At 30.8% G+C, this 22,289-nt stretch overlaps 1 protein-coding gene and 1 long non-coding RNA gene across 2 annotated transcripts; one reads left to right on the top strand and one right to left on the bottom strand.

Annotated features, from left to right (window-relative positions):
• Positions 1–2,409: 2,409 nt before the first annotated feature.
• On the top strand, positions 2,410–2,826 carry LOC145824225 (uncharacterized). Its single transcript, XR_014365938.1, has 3 exons — positions 2,410–2,477; positions 2,568–2,639; positions 2,754–2,826. It is a non-coding gene; the product is annotated as an uncharacterized LOC145824225 (long non-coding RNA).
• A 3,793-nt stretch (positions 2,827–6,619) lies between these two features.
• LOC145824224 (basic endochitinase-like) lies at positions 6,620–8,836 on the bottom strand. Its single transcript, XM_082923849.1, has 3 exons — positions 8,304–8,836; positions 8,008–8,161; positions 6,620–7,148 (listed from the first exon to the last, which is right to left on the bottom strand). The coding sequence occupies exons 1-3, from the start codon at positions 8,746–8,748 to the stop codon at positions 6,779–6,781; spliced, it is 969 nt and encodes a 322-aa protein (XP_082779975.1). The 5' UTR covers positions 8,749–8,836; the 3' UTR covers positions 6,620–6,778.
• Between the last annotated feature and the right edge of the window lie 13,453 nt (positions 8,837–22,289).

Genomic DNA, 22,289 nt, shown 5'->3' with positions numbered 1-22,289 from the left:
TTGAAATGACAATTCTAGTTGGGCCAAATGGTTCTATTGAAATGAGAATTCTAGAAGCTTAAATTTGTTCACTTTAATTTGCACAAATCCCTCCCAGAAATCTGCTGTTGTGTGTACAATATAACATGAGTCTACCATTTGATCAGCATATAGGCTATAGTTTGAAAACATCACAATACAAGCTTGTTGTAATACTTTAACTTGAATTGCACATACCCTTCTTTTTTTTTTTTTTTGGGAGGGGGGGCGGAAGTTGGTGGGTTTTGTTAATTGTGTGATATTGATTGTCTTGTTGTAAGGAGGAATTTTTGGGTTTTGGGTCATAGACCCACCCATGGTTTTGATGGCTGAAACTGTTGTGTTGATACGATTGATACATTCCTACAGTTCAAGCAGCACTGCCTCGCCTTTTAGGAGCTGCTGCTTCTCCTGGAGTTGCTGCTCGTGAAAATCACCCTCAGTGTCTCAAGGAAATTGTAACACTTCATACCAGTGAAAATCTTACCTGATAAATTGAATTAATTGTATCCCATAGGTTTTGCGATTATGGCTTGAGAGGAAAATCTTACCTGAGTCTCTTCTTCGCCAATATGTGGATGACATTGGAGTTTCAAATGACGATGCATCTGCTGGATTTTTCCTTCCACGTCCGTCTCGAGCTGAGCGTGCTGTAGATGATCCAATTAGAGATATGGAAGGCATGCTTGTTGATGAATATGGGAGGTCTGATGCTTCTTAATTGCTATTCTTATTTGAATAATTTTTGCTTTTACTTTTTTTTAGTACTTAAATATGATGTTTTGTCACGATGGGAACTGTTAAACATAGTCATTCGTTGTCTATCTATTGTTTCTGCTGGATATCAAGAAAATGAGTTAGTAAAGTAGTAATCATGTTTAATGCTAATCAATTTGTCGCATGCATTCACTTATTCACTTATAGTTATTTTGTCTCATAAAACTTTATATTGTCATTATTCTCAATGTATTCACAAATAACTGAAAGACATTCCTCTTTTGTGCATACCATTCAAATGTTACCTTATTTGAATTATTTTGATGTTGTTGACTTGCTACTTTTCCAGGGCCTTTGGTACAAATAACTGTAAGTGCTGAGATATTTGCTCACTTTTTGATTTTGTTATCCAGAAAAATGCTGCTTCTCTTAGAATTGGGAAATGGTGCAAGAATGCCACTTTCATACTAGTGTGTACTAGATTCTAGTAGCAAAGAATTCTTGTGTTACTGCAATTGAGCTGTATATTGAAGATATCCCTAGTTTGCTCACTGCTTAGATGAGAAAGCTAACCAAATACTTTTCCCTCGACTTTTCATTTCTTCCCTCGTCAAGACAGTCCCTTCTGTTGACTTTAATTAGAAGAGAATTCCTGCGGAAGCATAGGGAAGTCTTCTACTCTCTTCTCTAATCTTACATTGGTAAGTCCAAAGGAAGACTACAACTTGTTTGTGAGTGAGAGCAGAGACAAACTGAGCCAACCAACCAATGCTAGCCCATAAAGAATTGTTAAAATAATAAAACAGGCCCACACATAAAATACAGAACTATTCTAATGCCCCTTGTTGTATCGCACAGGTAAGGTGCACCAGACTCGTAATTATCATGATCTATAAAACAGTGTCATCCAGTCTAGTCTGAAATAAACATTTCATCCATCTGGCTATTTAATGAGCTATGCTAGTCCACATCACATAATAATTCCAAAACACATTCTGGGCATACTAAGCAGTAAGCACGATCCTTTTTTTTAAGAAATGTCATAGTCACTAGATATAAAGATCTGTTATATGTATCATGTACCTTTCTACTGATTAGCTGATTGCTTGCAACCCATCTCATGAGTTGTCACCTCGTGATTTACCATCAACGAACAAAATTTAAATTTAAATCTGGTATTGAGGACAAAAAAGTTTTGCATTTGTATCTTGAACATTATCCACCTTGACAGTTACTTTGGTAGCTTTGGAGTTAGTGGTGCTATACCTTCAATGTTTGCTGCTCTACGAAATCTGCAGACAGTGTAAGAGCTTTCTGAACTATCCTTTTTGCATATCTGAGAAAATAAAAATTGTGTTCAGATTAATTGTTTTTGTTATCAATTTTACTGAGGAAGAATTTTGGGGATCTCAGGTGGGCTTCAGACAATGAACTCACTGGTAGCATACCTGAATTCATTGGGAATTAGTCAAAGCTTAAAAGCTTGTAAGCAATCTTCGATGTTGTGTTCTCTTTATTTTGACAATCACACTCAAATTATAGCCTTACTTTAAAATAGCAATGTGTAGTAACTGAGATGTATAACACTCTTCAGCAATCCACTTCACTTTTCTTTTTCTTTTTCTTTTTTTTCTTTTATTTATTTTATTTTATTTTTTTTTTGTTTGTAGGAGATTTCAGCGAAACTCCTTTGGAGGTTCAATACCAACAACATTTTCCAACTTAACCTTGATGGAGGACTTGTGAGCATTAACTCTTTCAACAGCTTTTGTTCATATTAGCATATCAATAAAGCTAGTCTTCTCTTTTATAACATACCCATGCTCATCTAGAAGGATAAGTGATTTATCTAATGGAAGTTCTTCATTGGCGTTTCTTAAGGATATGAAGTCTTTGAATCTCTTGTAAGGCGATATGGTTATTGCTGGCAAATCTATTCTGTTTTAATTTTTCATTTTCATACTCCTTAATTGCTCTTGTACAAAACTAATATAACCATGTGGTTTCATGTCTTGCAGAATTCTGAGGAATAACAATATTTCTGGATCTATCCCATCCAATATTGGAGATTATCAAAGATTGTTACAACTGTAAGTTATTGCTATTAATTTCAGGTCAGCTCCCATATGCTTCAACCTGAAATTTGGCCAGTTCAGAGCCAGATGGCGGAAGATGGGGTCAAAACCAGACAACCAACTCTATGAAGCAAATACTTTTAATGTATTTACGTTATTATATAATGAATTTACTTGACCGTGGTTTGTATAATTTTTCAAGGATTTTAGCTTCAACAAATTAACTGGACAGCTTCCTGATTCGCTGTTTAATTTGAGCTCTCTCTCTTACTTGTAATAAACATCTTGTGCTGTATTATTTTAGAATCTTTCCAACATATACTGTTTATTGCTTGAACTAATTTCTTTATGCCCAGGTTTCTTGGGAATAATAAATTAACTGGTACCCTTCCTGGACAAAAGAGTTGCACAAAAGAGTACATCTCTCCTGAATATGTAAGTACATCTTACATAACAACCCACAGTTTAATTAGAATATAAGTGCTGTTATCGAAAAACTATATGTAAGTTGAGAAGTTCATTTGTTTTCTGGCACATAATGATTATCAAAAATGGTTTTCTCTTCCCAAATATGAAGGTTATATAATTTCTGAAGCATAATGTACCTTCAAACAGGTCTATGATACAGCACAGAGTTAATCCATTTTGCCATAAGTATTCTTGACAGCAGCATATTTGTCACACAACCCTGCTACCACATGCTAGAAAATCATGTATTAAGCAAGACAAAGATCCAAGAATACATGTATGTGTAAATGTAAATGTAGAGATGTATACAAAAAAAGCCAACATTAGGGAACACACTAGGGGAGGTAAATATTAAATATTTGGACATACACTAGATTTCTGTTTGCATATTGATACGCCTGTGATAATTTTTTTTTTTAATTTTATTTATTTATTTTTTCTGAGAGCTCTGGCAAAGCGGCAGAAACTAAAGTTGCCTAAGGGATGCGGGTAAGTTGTGGAGAGAATGTTGCATTTTTTTTTTGGTTTTATTATGTTTTATGATACAAAAAATAATATGAAATTGGGGTTTGCAGGTATGAGTTCCAGATGCAATATGGATCAATTGGCTGGGCTGTAGGTGCGACTCTTGGATATGCACAGGCTGCACAAAATAAGCAAGTGATTGCTTCCATTGGTGACGGTAGCTTCCAGGTAATTATGCATACATTTCAATCTTCATTGTATATAATATACTTTTGATTTTTATAAATTCTCCTAATCTTATGAATACTGTATTGGACATACTTCCTACGTTGATGTTTGTATATCTTCATCTTATGTCACCTAACATGCACAATATGAAGGATTATAAACTTAAGGGATTGCAGTAATGGGATTCACTGCTTTGAATTTGTCCTTGTTAACACCTATTTTGGTGAATGCTTGGCAGGTGACAGCACAAGATGTATCAACAATGCTGAGATGTGAACAGAGGACCATCATCTTCCTTATAGAACCCAGGAATTTTTGTTTCTTAGTAGATGCTTTCATAGTACTTGTATATATAATTAGTTTGAATTGCATCTTTTGTGCTGATCTGTTTTGTAATAACTTTCAACTTATTACTAGGTACTAGGTTAACTTTATTTCATCTTGAAATTGAAATATTTTTGCATATTGAGAAGCATGAATTGATCTTGTATTATGTTTACCTAAATTTAGTCAATATATTGTATATTTTTCATCTTTATAAAAGGTATTTTTTTTTTTAGTTAAATCTCACAGAATTAGCACAATTTTTTTTATTTAAAAAAATAAAATTATAACGGTGTTTTTAAACGTAACTATAGAATGCCAACGGTTACATTTTGAAAATAAAAATGACCTATCACGTCGTTTTTAAAACGTCGCTAAATGTGTAGTGACGTCATTGTATAATTATGCAGCACATTTAGCGGCGTTTTTTAGCGACGCTTTTAAAACGTCATAAAGTTAAAGCGACGGCCGCATCTTCGGCGTTTGGTACTAAACGTCACAAAAATAATTAGCGGCGTTTTTAGTAACTATAGCGGTGTTTTTTAAACGCCACTAAAAGATCAATTTCCAGCAGTGATGATTTCTATTCTAATAATTTGTTGTGTTTTCCTAAAAAAAATTAGATTAATTGATAATTGTAACTACATAATTTTATCAATCAAAATTGTAACAAATTGATTCATAATTTTATAACTACAAAATTCTAATTCTAATGAACCAGTTCGGGTACCTGGATTCACAATTTTATTATTAGATTTACTCATTTCAAAACTAAAATATACATCAAATTGATTTATTATTAGAAAATTGTCAATACTGTCACATCATTTTGGTGAAATATTGTGTATATATATTATTTGTTTATGAATCAATTCCTTTATTAAAATGATTGTCCTCGTGTTCAAACCTTTCACAATATAGGTTGATTTCCAATATGAAAAAAAAACAATATATGTTGATTTTGATTATATGTTGTGGATGCAGGAGGACATAGTACTCTGCAAGATTTATAGAAAAGCAACCTCATTGAAAGTTTTGGAGGAAAGGGCAGCCATAGAAGAAAAATCAAGGATATTTCATCAAACACCTTCATCTCCGTGATCACAGGACAGCAGTGACCACCCTCAAGAAAGTTTTGTGGCACTGACAGTGTCCCAACAGGACATTGTTTTCAAGACAGAGGAAGAAGAAGAAGAGCATGAGATCAAGGATGTTTCCTCTTCATCATCTCTTGGATTTGGTTGCATGAAAGAGTACTTGACAGAGCTTGAAGTGCCCAAGTTCAGCATGGACCACCTGACTATGGATCCATCATGGAGCCAGTTGAAAAGCCCACCGCTAGGCAATTGGAGCCCCTACTATGCCAATGTGCTTAACTTCTGAGAAAGAATATTGGTGAATAATGGTAAAAAATTTGGCATATTCCAGTATTGAAAAGGCACGTGCCATGGCACATAAAGAAGGCTAATTTTGAATTGTAGGTGAGGTTCAAAGATGCCATGTGGTTTGAAGTGATAAGCTCTACCATCTCACATTGTCAGCATCAAGAAATAACATTTAGGTTATATTTGGGTACATTGTCAGCATCAAGAAATAACATTTAGGTTATATTTGGGTAAGAATTTAGAATGAGAAAAATGTGTGAATTGTAACTATATTTGATTCATGTTTCACTCACATTCTTTTTTTTTTTTTTTCCTCTAAATTCTATTCAAATCCATGAATCAAACACAAACTTAAAGTTAATTACATTTAGCATTCATGTACTTGCACCAATCACCTTACCCTTTTTACTTTTAATAGTGATAGTCAATTGCTTCTATCTTCTCAGTTAAGTTGTTTTTTATGCTGATCAAAATTGACATATGAGTCATGTGTGATAATTTTCTCATCTCTTTACTATTCTTACACTTTTTAGAAAAATCTTGCTTTGATCATTATATTTTTATCAAAATCTCACTTTATTTATTAACTTTTAATTGTGTCCTAAAAAATGTTTTTTGGCATGTTTATTAATGTCATATTGATTGATTATAAAATAAAATTAAAAAATAATCATATATATAATCGTAAACAAACTAATATGATAGTGTACATGGTATTGTCGAAAAAGCATAAAAAATGACAATTTTTTTTTTTTTTTTTTTTTTTTGTAATATTTAGTGAACTTTTTACAAAATTAAAAAATTAACAAATGTGTATATATATGTTCAGTTGAATTTCCATATTCAAGAAGCCCAGAACCCAGTGCAGTATATACTGTAGACCATCTTGCACAGATTTGAATCTGAACGAAGAAAAAGAAATAAAGAAGCCACAACCCATCAATTCCAAATGCTGTAGATTTTTCATTCATCAAAGAACATGGTACAATCTTGTGACACAAGAATACTCTATGATCACTTATTTCTGATCCGAGGGAGTTTATTCTTTTATTCATTAATATTTGTTTGTGTATATATATCAAATGTGTACATCTAAGATTATGCGAAAGGCTGTTGGTTATTGCAATCAAGATTGTTGCCATATGCCACTCCGAACAAGTCACAGTATCTTTTATAGAATCCGATCCGGTCCTCTGCCTGTGCATTAGAGCCTTTGCCACATTCAAGTCCGCCATTGATGATGTTTGTAATCACACCGTAGCCAGGGACCCGACCCGCTGAGGTGTCCGCACTAGATGGTGTCCAACCGCCCGTGATGACATCGTGGCACGAGGGTTTTGGGGATTGCGGTGTCATCCAGAACCAGAATGCTGTCTTGAAAGATATGGTTGTGTCAGTTGCGACTAAGTCAGGGTTGCCCAACAGATCAGACCCTATAGCTTTCCCAGCTGGACCGTAGTTGTAGTTGCTGCGGACGGCAAGTCAGGGTCAAAGTCAGCTCTTGGTATGTAATTGTTATTATTTAATGGGAAATGTTAGGGATCATGAAAATTTTTTTATGAAAATGGTTATGAAAAATTTATGATCCTTAGATTATCTTGATTAGTGTATGGTGTTTTATTTTAAGTGTAATCCAAGGGTCACAAAACGTGTTTTATTTTAAGTGTAATCCAAGGGTCACAAAACTTTCATGGTTATTTTCATGAAAGATTTTTCATGATACCTAGTATTGCTGTTATTTAATTGAAGTCTCTAGTCCACTTTTTACACTGGAGGATTCAGTTTACACGGATCTGAGGTTATTTTAGGCATTTTCTTTTTTTAATGATTTGAATTGTTTAATTTATAAGATTTATCAAACATATCATTTATATAAAAAAATAAATTCATCGGATATAGGCATTTTATTGTTTTTAATTTGTATTAAGAAAAAAATTTAATTTATTTTTGAAATCATATTTATCGTTCATTTTTTTATATAAAAAATATTAAATCAAGTAGTTATCAATGTCCAATTAATTTGATTTTTTATATATATAACTAACTCATTTTTTACAAGTTAGATTGTTCTAATCATCAAAACGGGTGCAAGACAAGCCCACAACCATGTTAATATTGAATTCTCCGGTCCAAAAAGTAGACTGCAATCGTCTCTCATTTTAATTTTTTGAGAGAAAAAGTTGTAAAAAAAATTGGTGTGAATAAAATTCATTTTAAATTTAGTTTGCATCACAAGAAGTTTAAATTTATAGGACATACTAATTTTTGTTAAACTAATTTCGTTTTATTTTATGTTTTTTTGGAAATTCAGAGAGAGAAACACTCACTGTGAAATTTGGATGGGACCACGACCATAGTATTGTTTACCAGGAGCACAGGGCCATTCTTGACTTGCACTACAATAGTCCCCAGCAGGGTTTTGTTCCCGTACATGGCAATATCCCCATGCATATGGTCCATCTGGCGCACTTGGCCACCCACCTATACACCATGTTAATCTAATCAATAATAATGTAGAAAGAAAAAATTTATACAGAATTCTCACTTGTTATGACTCAATTAATTTAAAAACATAACATGCATCGATACGATCATAATATAAATAAAAAGTGTGAAAATGTACCCGTAGTTTCATGCGAAGTTTGAGCTAGAAAAGCGGCAATCTCTCTCTTACGAGTGTCAGTGTCCCCGGTGGTACCAAAACCCCCAAAAGACTTGGCAGCAGCTACAAAAGCATCATAAGTGTAGAACCCTTTTCCAGGGCAACTAGCATCGTCCCGGTGCTTCAACATCTGATTGAAGAGATCTCTGCTGATAAGAGAGCTAATGTCACCGCCACCACCGCTAGGAGTGGGTGTTGGCGTTGACGGAGTGGCGGGGGATCCCCCACATTGGCTCTGGCAGTTATTAGAGCAGTAGTCTGGAGTGCTGCCACAAAACCCAAATTGGCTACAACACAGCCCTCCTGGGCATAGTTTTCCTCCAGCTTGCTTACCACATTGCTCTTGTGCTGTGGTGGCTCCTAGTAGGGAGATGATAGAAAACAAAACTAGTATGCAAAACCTCATTGTTTTTGTTTCTATTTTATGTTCTTGTTTTATTGAGTTTGTGTGATTATGAGATTGTTAATGCGGGTGCCTATATATAGGTGATGGGGGAAGGAAGGTTGGATTTTTCTTTTATTATTCCGCAGATTAGTCAAACATGGGGGCGGCTTCGAGTTTAGATCTTATCCACGTCGCACGGATGAAATGGAAGTTTGTTATTTGATGACCAAGATTGTTGACATTAATAAATATTTATTTTCAAATTTAAAAAAAAAATTAAAAATTATAATGATCTGATAATTTTGAGTTCGATTGTTGTCCGGACCCGTGAATTCCATCACAAATTCCATTTTTATAATAAAAATCGATCATTTTGTAGGATTATTAGTATGTATCATTTAAAAAAAAATTAAATCGATTCGATAATCGTAATTTATTCAACTTATTGCATTTGTGTACAAAAAACGAACGGCAAATGAGTTTTTGAAAATAAATCATGTTTTTTTTGTAATAAATGCGATAAATTGAATAAATTACAATTATCAAAGTGATTTAATTTTTTGTGCGGATGATACATATGAATAATCGTATAAAATGAACATTCAAATCGTTAAGAGGGAATCCATGATAGATCCAATGACCCGAACATCGCCATCCAATCCATTATTTGGAGAATTGAGGTCCCGCAATTTTTATAGTTTGCCCCGATTATTGTAAAAAATGAGTGATATACAAATAAAGTTTTAATATAAAATTTTCATAGACAGTGATATTATTATTTATAGCTTATTTATTTCAAACCAAAATATTACCCATTATTTTGAAAATGTCATTTTCTTATTTTCTTTAGGGGTATTTTGAGAAGTGTATTTTATTTATTTATTTTTATTTTTTGGTGCTTTTTTTCGTCATTAGTGAATTATTTTTTTAAAAAAAAATCCAAAAAGTTTTAGATTTCTAGATCGAAAAATTAGATTTCTAGATCGAAAAATTAGATTTCTAAATCCAAAAAGTTTTCGTCATTAGATTTCTAAATCCAAAAACAGATTAAAAAAAAAGACAAAAATAAACCAAAATAAATAATATTTTTTAGCTTATTTTTGTATTTAGTGATTTTTTTTTTTTGGAACAATATGCGGCACTGTTTAGTATAAGCCACCTGTTACAGTTTAGGTTGACCTTAGGGGCAAAGAAAAAGCTTATTAAAAAAATAAAAAATAAAAGTATTGAAACAACCCACCGTTTTCCGATTGAGATCAATTGTAGTGAAGATTAAATGAAATTCACATTTGTTAAAAGAGTGACGGCCCTTTAATTTTATCCTTTCAATTTTACTTCTAACTGGTGTTCCACTCGTGCTATACACAGGTTATATTTACAATTATATGTACGTATGTGAATTATGATTTTTAAACATTTTTTTCTTTTCTTTTTTTTTTTCTTTTTTTTTTTTGTATACAGGAAAAAGAATATAACAAATGCAGCATATCTCTAATCAATTATTTTATGTTTGCTTTTATTCAAAATTTAAAAATAATGTACAGACAAAATTTATAACTAAATTAAGGAAAAATTTATTCCTAATGATATTCTTTTACTTCTATATAGTTTATTTTCTTTATTTTTCGCAATTGTAACATGTTATTTTTCAATAAAAATTTATATTTATTTTAGATATTTTTTTAATATACAAATAATTTTTTTTAGATTTTTTTTAAAAATAATTTAACAATCCAATCATTAACCATAGTATATAAGAGAAGTAGAAAATGGTGTGGCAGTAGATATGGGAGAAGTCAGAAATACTTGTAGATTGGGAGAAATCAATAAATGCTAAGTTTTTTTTTTAAATTAAAAAATTAATATTGAAATATTAGAACTCTCACAAGACTTATGGGCTAGAAATCTCATTTTTCTTATATAATATATAAATGATGTGATCCACTCTCATGTGAAATGGTTCTACACTCCTCTGCCTCTTATCTTTAACCTCTCTAATTCTACATCATTAGGGATGGTATTGGAGGTGCAAAATTAGGGGATCAATCATTATTCTTTGTTAAAAAAATTGAATAAGTTAGATTAGTTGAAAAAAAAATAGGGTAAATTGCACTGACACCCTCTGAGGTTTCTATTTAATGCATATTCTCCCCTCACATTTAAAAAGTTACACTTAACCTCCTGTCAGATTAAAATGACATATTTGTCTCTTAACCTTTATACATATAAAATAATAAAATAAGGTAGATATTTTGTTTATGTCATTTCAAGAAAAATAACAATCATCTTCTTTAGTTTAACTCATACAAAAATTTGAGATTTTTTTTTTCATATATATTTTTTTTATTTTTACTGAATTTTTTTAATATTTTAAGTAATTTTTTATTTTTTAGATACACCTAATCTAGATATACTCAATATTTTGTGATTTTTTTTTAAATTCACCAAATACAAATATATATATATATATATATATATATAAATTATATACATTATCTTATTTTGTTGTATTCAATGATTTTGTAAAAGTTTTTTTGTACAAATTTTATACTTTTTAAGAGGATGATTATTAGGATATCTGTGGAGGATTGCTCCATGTTTATGAGGTTACTTGCACCCCTGTGAAGTTAGGAAATCTGTGGAGGATTGCTCCATATATGAGGTTGCTAGCACCCTTGTAAAGTTGGAGGAATAGCAGAAAATCTCAAATGAAGCTTGAGGAGTGGATGTAAGCGTGGCTGAAACCGAACGACTATAAATCATGTTTGCTTTTCTCTTCCCTCATCTCTTTAATTTGCTTGCACTACTATATCTACCTGATATTATTGTGATAATTATCTGCTATACCTACTATTCTAATTATTGTATTAGTTGGTAATTTTTATTGGGTAATTGTTAGTTTTAATTTGTAGAAAGCTAATTCACCCCTCTCTTAGGTTGCTTTTTAGGTAACAATTGGTATTAGAGCTTAGGGCTCTTGCTTAGATTTAACAATCTTAGAGTTTTTTTATCCATGGCAACCATATATAGTACTTACTCTGTTGTAGATCAAGCTAGTAATAAGTCACTTTTGTTTGATGGTAGGCATTACAATCAATGGAAAGAAAAAATGACATTGTTTCTTCAAGCTACTAATTATGCTTTATGTGTAACGCCCCCAAAATAAATGCAACTATCCAACTCATAAGAGAAATGAGTATGATAGAATTGATATGTTTTCATTCATCAGAGTTCGAATTACAAAATATAACACATGCAATATGCATTCATAAATGTTCATCCTGAATTTATAGCATGTAGTACCAGTTAGTAATCAACAAAATAAATGCCCTACAGGCTTACATCTTTCCAAGACATTGCTTGGTTACAGCAAAAGGAAGAGTCTAACTCAATACAACTTAGCCTTTGGCTATACAAAATAAATAAAATAAAGGAAATCTCTTGCTCAAAGTCTCCCCAAACTACTGTCTCGGCGAAGGTATGTCTCCAACACCTGAAAATGGTTCCCAAGTAAGGTGAGCCAAAGTCCAATAGAAACATACTAACACAATATATAAGAATTAACAAGATATAAGTTTGATGCACATGTTCATTGTCCTACGACAAAATCTTTATAACTCTTTCCAAAAACATGTTATGCCAAACTCGCATCTAAATTCGTTCATTTTGGTTCAATAGACACCCCCACTACATTTAACAGAGGATACACCTCACAAATTTCCAACAGATAAAATCATCATACAAATACATTCACTTTTATTTGCCATTTTACGAACATTTTGTCCGCGAGAATCGGCACCCATGTATAATCGTGATTTTTGGGACTTTCACCTTGGACACTCCGGCCAACTTAATTCAATGGAGTCCATCCCCTATCTCCTCCCAAACATAGAGTACATCTCATATCTCCTCCCAAACATCATACATATACAATATAATTAAAGACATAATCATACATGGAGTACATCCCCTATCTCATCACAAACATCACACATATACAATGTATATCATTCATAATCATATTCAATGATAATGGTTAAGGGATTAGTTTCAATTTGCCTAATCCATATATGATGTCTACAACGATCATGACTATTCTCCACCGATAGCCAAAGTAGATATTTCAAAACAGATATACAATCTCTATAACAGATAAATTATCAAATTTTCATAGGTGAGTGATTAAACAAATCCAACAACACCATTCATATATACATTCTCCCAGTTTCACATTTTCCATACCAATTTCATTATTTATATAAAATAATTATTCAAGACATTTTAGGGCAAAGCTCTTCATTTTCCAAATATTAACCCAAAGACCAAAGTCAACTATTTTAACACAAGATGACTTCAGATCCAAACCCCATAATCATTTATATAACACCCACATATAAACTCCTCTTTTCAAACTTGAACCCAAACCCTAGGTTTGCTCAAAACATCCCCAAATCTCACCATTTTCACTCAACAACCTATGACTAAGTTAAAACTCATATTAAGGTGTAAAGAGTCTCTACCTCAAGTTTAGAAGATCAATAGAGCAAGGACAAAACTTTAACAAAGCTGAAACCAAACTCTAATCGAATCAAAACGGAGCTCTCAAGATGCTTTACCCTTTTCCCAAAGATACTGGGCAGAGAGATCAACGGACCTAGGAGAAAATGTAGAGAGAGAAAGTATTTTAGAGAGAGAGAGTCTCACTTTACGGTTTTTAGAAGAAAAGATCTGAAAAAGTGATGTAAAAAGTCATTTTCACGATCTGATATACGCACAGTCCGCACGAGTGCAAGAGTTGACGCTCGAGTGTCAGACACAAAAAAATTATTCCGCTTGAGCACAAGAAAGGCCTCTCGAGCACCAAGACACAATGAACAAGACGCTCACCGCTCGAACGCAAGAAAGGACGCTCGAGCGTACAAAACACATATCCAGTCTCGAGCACAAGGAAGGCCGCTCGAGTTCCTACCTGCTCGAGCGTAGGAAATGCCGCTCGAGCGTAGAAAACACTTTCCTAGTAATTTTGCAGACCTACAAAGTACTGAAAGTTCGCAAAGCCACTACAACAAAAAACATTTTTGGTGACACTTTTTAGCAACCAAACAAAAATTTAGTTGCCAAAGATACATGATTGGCGATAGAATATTTGTGGTCACTAAAAAATAGACTTTTGGCGACGAATTTAGAATTTTGGTCGCTATTGATTTTGGCGCCAAGTGAATTTCTTGCGCGGGAGCGCGAAAAATTTTTTAGCGACCAAATTAATTTATAGCGACGGAACATTTAGTCGCCAATTGTATTTGTTTGGCGACAGACATTCCTTGGTCGCTAAAAATCTGAATAATATTTTTGGCAACCAAATTAATTTGGTTGCCAATAAATTATTTGTCTTTACAAATTTTTTATTGCCCAAAATTGTTGACAAGTGAATAAACAATTTGGTACAGACAAATAATTTATAGAAATAATTTGTACTCTTTAAAGACAAATAATACAATTATTAAAGACAAATAATTTCTATAAAGACAATTATTCCTATAAACAAAGTTTGCCAAAAATATAGAAATAGTTTGTTACAAATATTTGTTGATAAAAATAATTTATAGTAATAATTGTATAGAAATTTGTAGCAAATTAATAATTTCTATACAAATATTAATTGTTACAATACAAATATTAATTATTTCTATAAAGACAAATATTAATATGTTTTCTATACAAATATTAATTGTTACAATAATTTCTATACAATTATTTCTATATTTCCATACAAATATTAATTTATTAATTTGGACCAATCTATTAATTTGTCTATAAAAATATAGAAATAATATGTATAGAAATTTGTAAAAATATAGAAATAATTAATTTGACAATTATTTCTATAAAGACAAATAATTTATAGAAATAATTTGTATTTTTTAAAGACAAATAATACAATTATTAAAGACAAATAATTTCTATAAAGACAATTATATCAATAAACAAAGTTTTTTATTTTTTACCAAATTATTAAAGACAAATAATTTAAAGACAAATTAATTTGTATTTTTTTTTTTTACCAAATTTTTTATTGCCAAAAAATGTTGACTAGTGTATAAACAACCAATTGACCTAACTTCTTATCATTTTCTCATCCATGTGAAACGGCACACAGCACAGAGTGATCGGTGGCAGCACTTCTCAGGTATGTTCTTCTTCTCTTCTTCTTCTCTTCTTCTTCTCTCCCTCTCCTTCTCCATCTCCTTCTCCCTCTTACTCTCTTGCGCCGCTGAATGCGAAAGGCACAACAGTGCTCGATCGGCGGCAGCAGATCGCGACCCTTGTTGGATCGCTGCTCTGTTCTCTTCTCTGTCTCTAACATTGTGAATGTAGTCCCTCTCCCTCTCCCTCTCCCTCTTGCTTTCTCGCGCAGCCGAATGCCAACGGCATAGCAGCGCCGGGCAGCACCAGATCGGCAGCAGATCAGCAGCAGATCGTGACCCTCTTTTTGGGTCTTTGCTCTGTTCTCTTCTCTGTCTCTAATATTCTAAATGTAGTCCCTTTTCCTCTCCTAGGCTTTCAATTGGGTTATATGATAGAGAGTAAGAGAATGTCCCCATTGAGTTATTTTTCGATTGAGTTATTTTTCCAAAAAGTTCACTAACTAATCACTTCATTATTATTGACAAGCTTGTACACATGCATGCATATTCACACATTGAATACATGTTTTGATTGTGTGACCATAAAATGAGGCCAAAATGAATGAGTTTGTTGAATGTTTCTCAGTTTGAGAATATAGAGCATTGAGAGGGAAGATGTTTTTCCACTGTATGATATTTTAATACTGTATATAGTGGGAGATATAGATACCCTTCTGGGAGTAAAAAATGCCTTTGGTCACTAACATGGATAAGAAGAGATGATTGGAGAAACACTTTTTTAGAGACTCATAATCTCATGTCGTTGAATGAGAAATCGGGTGTCCGTTGTGTTTTGTACAGAACAGGGGTTGCTATGACTCTTACTAGGTCGGACTCCAAACCTATTAAGATTATCTAAATTGTTCGTTTTCTATTATTTGTCAAGCATATTATTTATGTAAAAATCAAATTGATCGAACATTGATTACCACATGATGATTGAATAAAATTTTATTTTATTTTCAAAATGAATTATTTTTCAAAATCACATTGTTTTTAATATAAATGTGATCTCTAATCGTATAACTATCAATATATCTTATCAACCTAATTATTTTATAACTATCAATACATCTTATCAACTTAATTATGTTTATAAATTATGAATTTGTTTGGCATAACCTATTGTAACACACTTTTTTATCATTTTATTGTTTTTGAGTCGTATCACCTCTTTACATTTCTACATATCTTTTTATAAAAAAAATAAAAAATATACTTATTTAGATTATTCTAAACCATCCTTATATATTAAAAAGTTATTACATAATGAAAAGTGCAAATCATGTTGATGGGTTTAAGTGAGTCACACTAAATAGCCCTTTGCTGACCCGAAGCGACATGGCTTGGTAGGCTCCCCATGAATGAGGGGTGAATTGGGGTACAAGTACAAGTTGCTGGTTGGCAAATGATACTATTACTCCTGTAATTTAAGTGAAACAGCACTTTAATTTTCCTTAAAATTATAAAAATTAGAATAATATTTCATTTAAACTATAGAATTAATGATATAATTTTTCTATAATTTATTTTGAATTTCATTCTAATCTTTGTAATTTTGTACATGATTTTTTTAATTCAAAATATGATAACACAGTCAGATGGGGTACATTATAATATAATTAAAAGTGTAAAAATTAAATTAAAATTATAAGAATAAAAAATAGAAAGACTAATGATGTAATCTAGCCTTGCTGATATTACTACCAAAAACACACTTTTTAATTTTATTTATATTTTTTTAATAAATTCAAACCAAAAGCACACTTTATTAATTGGTCGAACCGACACAAACATTCATACCGTTTTATTTTGTTCAAGACAAAGATTTCACACCCCACTGTAGAACAACATTTTTGAAACTGCCTTGAACAGGATTTCTAGCAGATTTAGGTGAACAAAATATTATTGGGCTATGTACTCAGTTGGCTACTATCTATCTATTGGCCGTGATGGCTATTGTAGGTTTAATGCTAGTGGGTTTGTATGGTGGGATGTGTGGGTTTAGAGAGGAACTAGAGAAAAGAAAATAAGAGTTTAGGAAGGAGACTAGTAGAGTTTAGGAAGGAACTAGAGTTTAGGAATGACAGTTTCAAAGAAAGGATGATTTATTATCCCTATGTTTTTGAGATTGCTGCTATATTTTGTTTTAATCTAGGGACTAAAGATGTGGTTTAATTTCATTATCCCAATGTTAAACTCTTATTATGTTTCCTAAGAACATTATAATGCTATACTAGAAATGTCACATATCTCATAATTTGACCTTCATGTAAGTAAAAGCAGCCTCAAGTTTAAGATTTAGGTCCTTCTGATTTCAATTTAGTCATGAAAGTAAAGTTAGCACTTTGGATTACATCTCATTGCAGTGATAGCTCCTACTCAATTGATATTTGCTCTTGTTTTGGAACCTTGAAATTGGATTTCATCAGTATTCCATAATGACATAATTTGAGTTAGGTTTTGGTTGGACAACATGTGACTGGTTTACAAATTTATAGAGATATTGCTTGTAATTAGTTCATATATGCCAAGTTTAACTGGTGAATTATGTGTTACTTTTTGATTTTGGTATATTGAAATTTTGTAATTCACCGTAGGAAAATTTTCTCTCAATTTGTTCATCTATAATGTGAAACCAATGTTTTTAGACCAAGACCTTTATTATTAACATTTTAACATTATAATTTTTTTTTCATATGTTTGACAGATTGGCAATGGATCGAATATAGTTCGGGGAGCATCAAAGGATTACATTTTGAATTTTTGGATATATTTTGTCATAGGTTTTTGTTATGAATTTGCAAGCTTGGAAGGTTTTTTGGATTGGCAATGGATGAATTATAGTTCGGGGCGCATCAAAGGCTTACATTTTGAATTTTTGGATATATTTTGTCATAGGTTTTTGTTATGAATTTGCAAGCTTAGAAGGGCTTTAGGCATTACATGTTTGAAGTTTGGGATTGTAAGAGATTTGTACTTGAATTGGATGTTTTGGATTTGATATGTTGTTTATATTTAATATGGTACTACTTTTGAATTTAGTTTATATTTTGGATGCTTTGCGCAAATGTGTTGATTTGAATTATATTTTGCTTATGTTTATAGGTTTATGAATGATGTATTGAACAGGGAAATTGTTAAAAAAAATTATTTATAGGTTTATGAATTATGTATTAAACAGGGAAATTGTTAAAAAAAATTATAAATAATGAATTTTTGGTGACAGGTTTTTTTAGTTATAAGTTTACTTTTGGTGACATTTTATTTATGTTGCTGAAAGTATGTGTCCATAATTTTTTTAGCGACCCAAAACTTGATTGGTCGGCAAAAGTTTTAACATTCAACAACCAATTCTTTTAGTCACTGAAAGATATTTTTAGCGACGCATTTATATGTCGCTGAAACTTAATATGTCATCAGCTAAAGGCTATTTTTTAGTGACTAAATGTTACTTTATGGCGACGAAATTTTAGTCTTTTGGCGACGAAAGTAGTTGGTCGCCAATTTATTTATAAAGGCAACCAAAATTGATTTGGTCGCCAAAGCATTTAGTGACAGGGCTTCAGCAACCAATTTTGTTCATGTCGCGGATACTTTCAGCAACCAAAATTACACTTTTGGTGACCAAAAAATAGGTCGCTAAAAGTGTTTTTTTTTGTAGTGAGCCCGCTCGAGCACGAGAAGTGCCGCTCGAGTAGACGAGCAAAATTGTAAAGCCCGCTCGAGCACAAGAATGGCTGCTCGAGCGAAACAGTAAAAATCTAAACAACAAAGATTTAGAAAAACAAGCAACCAAACTGTTCCAAACGCACAACAACAATCCAATAACCAAATTTAAGGAGGATTCAGGGGAAAACAACAATGAACAACATTCAGAAACCATAAACGAGTTCGGACTACCACAAGTGTCGGGTCAAAACTGGGATTGCTATATTATGACTCATTATCACAAGGTCCTAAAATCCCTACCAAGATAGTATGGAACGTTAGAATGCCTACAATTGTGTTTGAAAATTCTATATAAAATTTATGTTTGTATATTATCACTCAATAAAAATATATTCAGGTAGAATTTAATGATGAAAAGTTGTAAAATGTAGTCATGATGATAGGAAGAAGAAATGGTAAGAAAAAGGATAAGATGGTCATTCAGAAAATTTAAGACATGACATCAGAAATCCAGGGGATAATTTGTTATGAGATTACAAACCTCAGTTAGGAGAATGTAATTTTTCAAATGTGAGAAAATGATTTGTATTAAACAAAAATCTTAGGAGATGTCAGTGTAATTTACCCAAAAAATTTTATATATATATATATATATATATATATTGAATTAGAATATAATATGTTTATTTGTCTTAATATTAATTTTTTGTAAAAATAAATTTTAGGGTAAATTACACCAGTAGTTCTTATGTTTTGCCTTTGTGTCATTTTGATTCATGTAATTTACATTGACTCAATTTTGACTACATATTTGTGACTTTGTCCCAATTTAATTTAATTTATTACAATTATTAAAAAAATTATGAAAAATGCACATATGAGCGACATGTGTCACTCTTTAAGAGCAAATTTATAAACTTTACAAATTTACTAAATTAATATCAATCAACTTAGTAATTATTTTTCATCAAAATTCCTAATGTCATTATCAATTAGATGAAACTAGTGTTCTACCCATGCTATGCACGGGTTGTATTTACAATTATTTTTATATATGTAAATTGCGATTTTTAATTTTTTTCGCACAGAAAAGGAATATAACAAATGCAGCATATCTTCAATCAATTATTTTATGTTTGCTTTTATTCAAAATTTAAAAATAATGTACGGGCAAAATTTATAGTAACTAAATTAAGAAAAATTTATTCCTAACGATATTTTTTTACTTCTATATAAATACTTTAAAAAATAAACTTGGAAAAGGTAGTCAATATAAATATTATACATTAAGTAAAAAAAATCTGGCTAGCAATTATACTTACATAAATTTACTATAGTTTTAATTTCAAATTTAAAAAAAAAAAAAACAAATTTAAAATATTTTATGTAGCTAGAACCAAATAGAATTTTCTTAGCAAAAAGAAAAGTTATAAAATTTTGTTGCAAATTTTTAAACGTCTATTGTTAAAGATTCTATTCTACTTGTTTGTTTTGGGAGTTTTGATTTTTTATCATTACTCCACATTCATTGTATTGTTTTATTTATTTTTCTTCTTCTTTCTTGATTTTCGCATAATACTTCTTTCATAGTGCATTTCCGAGTATATTAATGAAAACATTATACACTTAAAATGCACAAAATTATAATATATAGAAAAAAAAAGTAAGTAATTGCCCAAAACTAAAACTACTTTAAGAAAAAATAAAAAATAAAAAAAATGAAATTGTTTGAAATAGAAAATGATTTATTTATTTATTAATTATTTTTTAAAAAAAAATTTTAAAGGAAAACAAAACTATACAAAAAAAGGTACAAAAACTAAACATAAAATATAATACAAAAAATAAATGAATTATAGGATTTTCAAGAAGTGAGACTCAAACAAATTTTATAAAATCTTGTCTATTCATATACTTTTTGTGTATGTTTTTTATACTTCTAATCCTAAGAATGACATTGAAATAATTTGCACTTCTTGCATTAGGTTCATTTAATAGTTCTAGCAAGTACAGATGTCAGATGTAGTAAATTTCATAACACAAAACACAAACAATTGTGAGACAAAGTATCTAAACAAAATGAAGGCAACGTTCAATGATGATTTAAAAACACACATAACGTTTTAATGGGAGGTATAACCAGACATATCACCATAGAAAAGGAAGGCATCCTTTATTTTTCATCACAACAATTACATAACTCAATATATAATTTTAATGTCTCTCTCTCTTTCACACGTCCAATTCTCTATCAATATTAGAATGAATGCATGAACTAAAAAAATGGAACATTTGAGAAGACAAAGAGATGTGGTTTAAGACATTTCAATTCCTGAATTTTATTAATTAATAGTTATTAGGTTTTAATGGTCAGGTTTTTAAGATTTGTTAGCCATTAAAGTTAAGTTCTTTGGTTTCATCTATATTCATTTGATAATTTGAGAGTAGACACATGTCAAGCCTTTACACAAATACTTGGCACATTTTTTTAGCATTATTAATGAAATGCACAATGTAATTTTTTTTTCCGCAATTGCGACCTGTTATTTTTTAATAAAAAATTATATTTGTTTTAGATTTTTTTTTAGATTTTAATGAATTGCACAGTATAAATTTTTTTTCTTTTTTTCGTAATTGCAACCTGTTATTTTTTAATAAAATTTATATTTGTTTTAGATTTTTTTTTAATAAACAAATTATTTTTTATAATGTAATTTTTTTTCTCTTTAATTTTTCGCAATTGTAACATGTTATTTTTTAATAAGAATTTATATTTGTTTTAGATTTTTTTTAATATACGAATTATTTTTTTTAGATTTTTTATGAAAATAATTTAACAATTTCATTACTAACCATAGTGTATGGAAGAAGTTGAAAATGGTGCGATAATAGGTATGGAGGAAATCAAAAAGGCTTGTAAATTGGTAGAAATCAGTAAATGCAAAGATTTTCATTTTAAATTAAAAAAATTAGAAAATTAAGATTGAGATATTAGCGCTCCCGCATGGCTTGTGAGTTAAAAATCACATTTTTCTTATATAATAAATAGATTACATGCAGAGATGTCACCATGTTAAGAGTTAAAATTGAACTAATTAAGAGTATAAGAATTAAAACGACACAAGAAGTAAATTTTACAAACTATCAATATAATTTACTCTAAATTTAAAAAAAAATATGTTGAAACGTCGGCACTAAATAGAGGGTTGTGCCAACTTTTTTACTTCAACTAATCAAACCTATTCAAATTTTTTTAACAAATATGAATTTCATTTTTATTTTTATTTTTTATGTTACCTAAACCCATTCACGACAATTGAACTCAGCAGGATGGGTTGCTTCAGCACTTGTTTTTTTTTTTTTTTTTTTTTGTTTTTGTTTTGTCAATAAGCTTTTCCTTTGACCCAAAGTCAACCTAAAAGGTCGCTTACACTAAACAGTAATACGGTATTGAGGCACGCATATTGTTTTAATTAATTTGCAAATATAGTGTGAGATTTATATGAGACTCACAGTGAATTTCACACCCACATAAGATATTTGATAGAATTTTTGATAAAATTTTTGAATCTATAACATTAATCTTTTTTTTAATATAATCAAAAGGAGACTCTTTTGCTGTGACAGCACCTTCCTCTTCTTTATTAGGTTGAAATAAGTTAGATAAATTATAAAAATAAAAATTAATTATCTTAATAATGAAAA

This window comes from Camellia sinensis, chromosome 1 (genome assembly GCF_055761805.1).
Source record: "Camellia sinensis isolate YWXY chromosome 1, ASM5576180v1, whole genome shotgun sequence".
Taxonomy (NCBI): Eukaryota; Viridiplantae; Streptophyta; class Magnoliopsida; order Ericales; family Theaceae; genus Camellia; species Camellia sinensis.
Note: the sequence above shows the minus strand (reverse complement) of the source record. Positions and strands in the feature narration are given on the sequence as shown.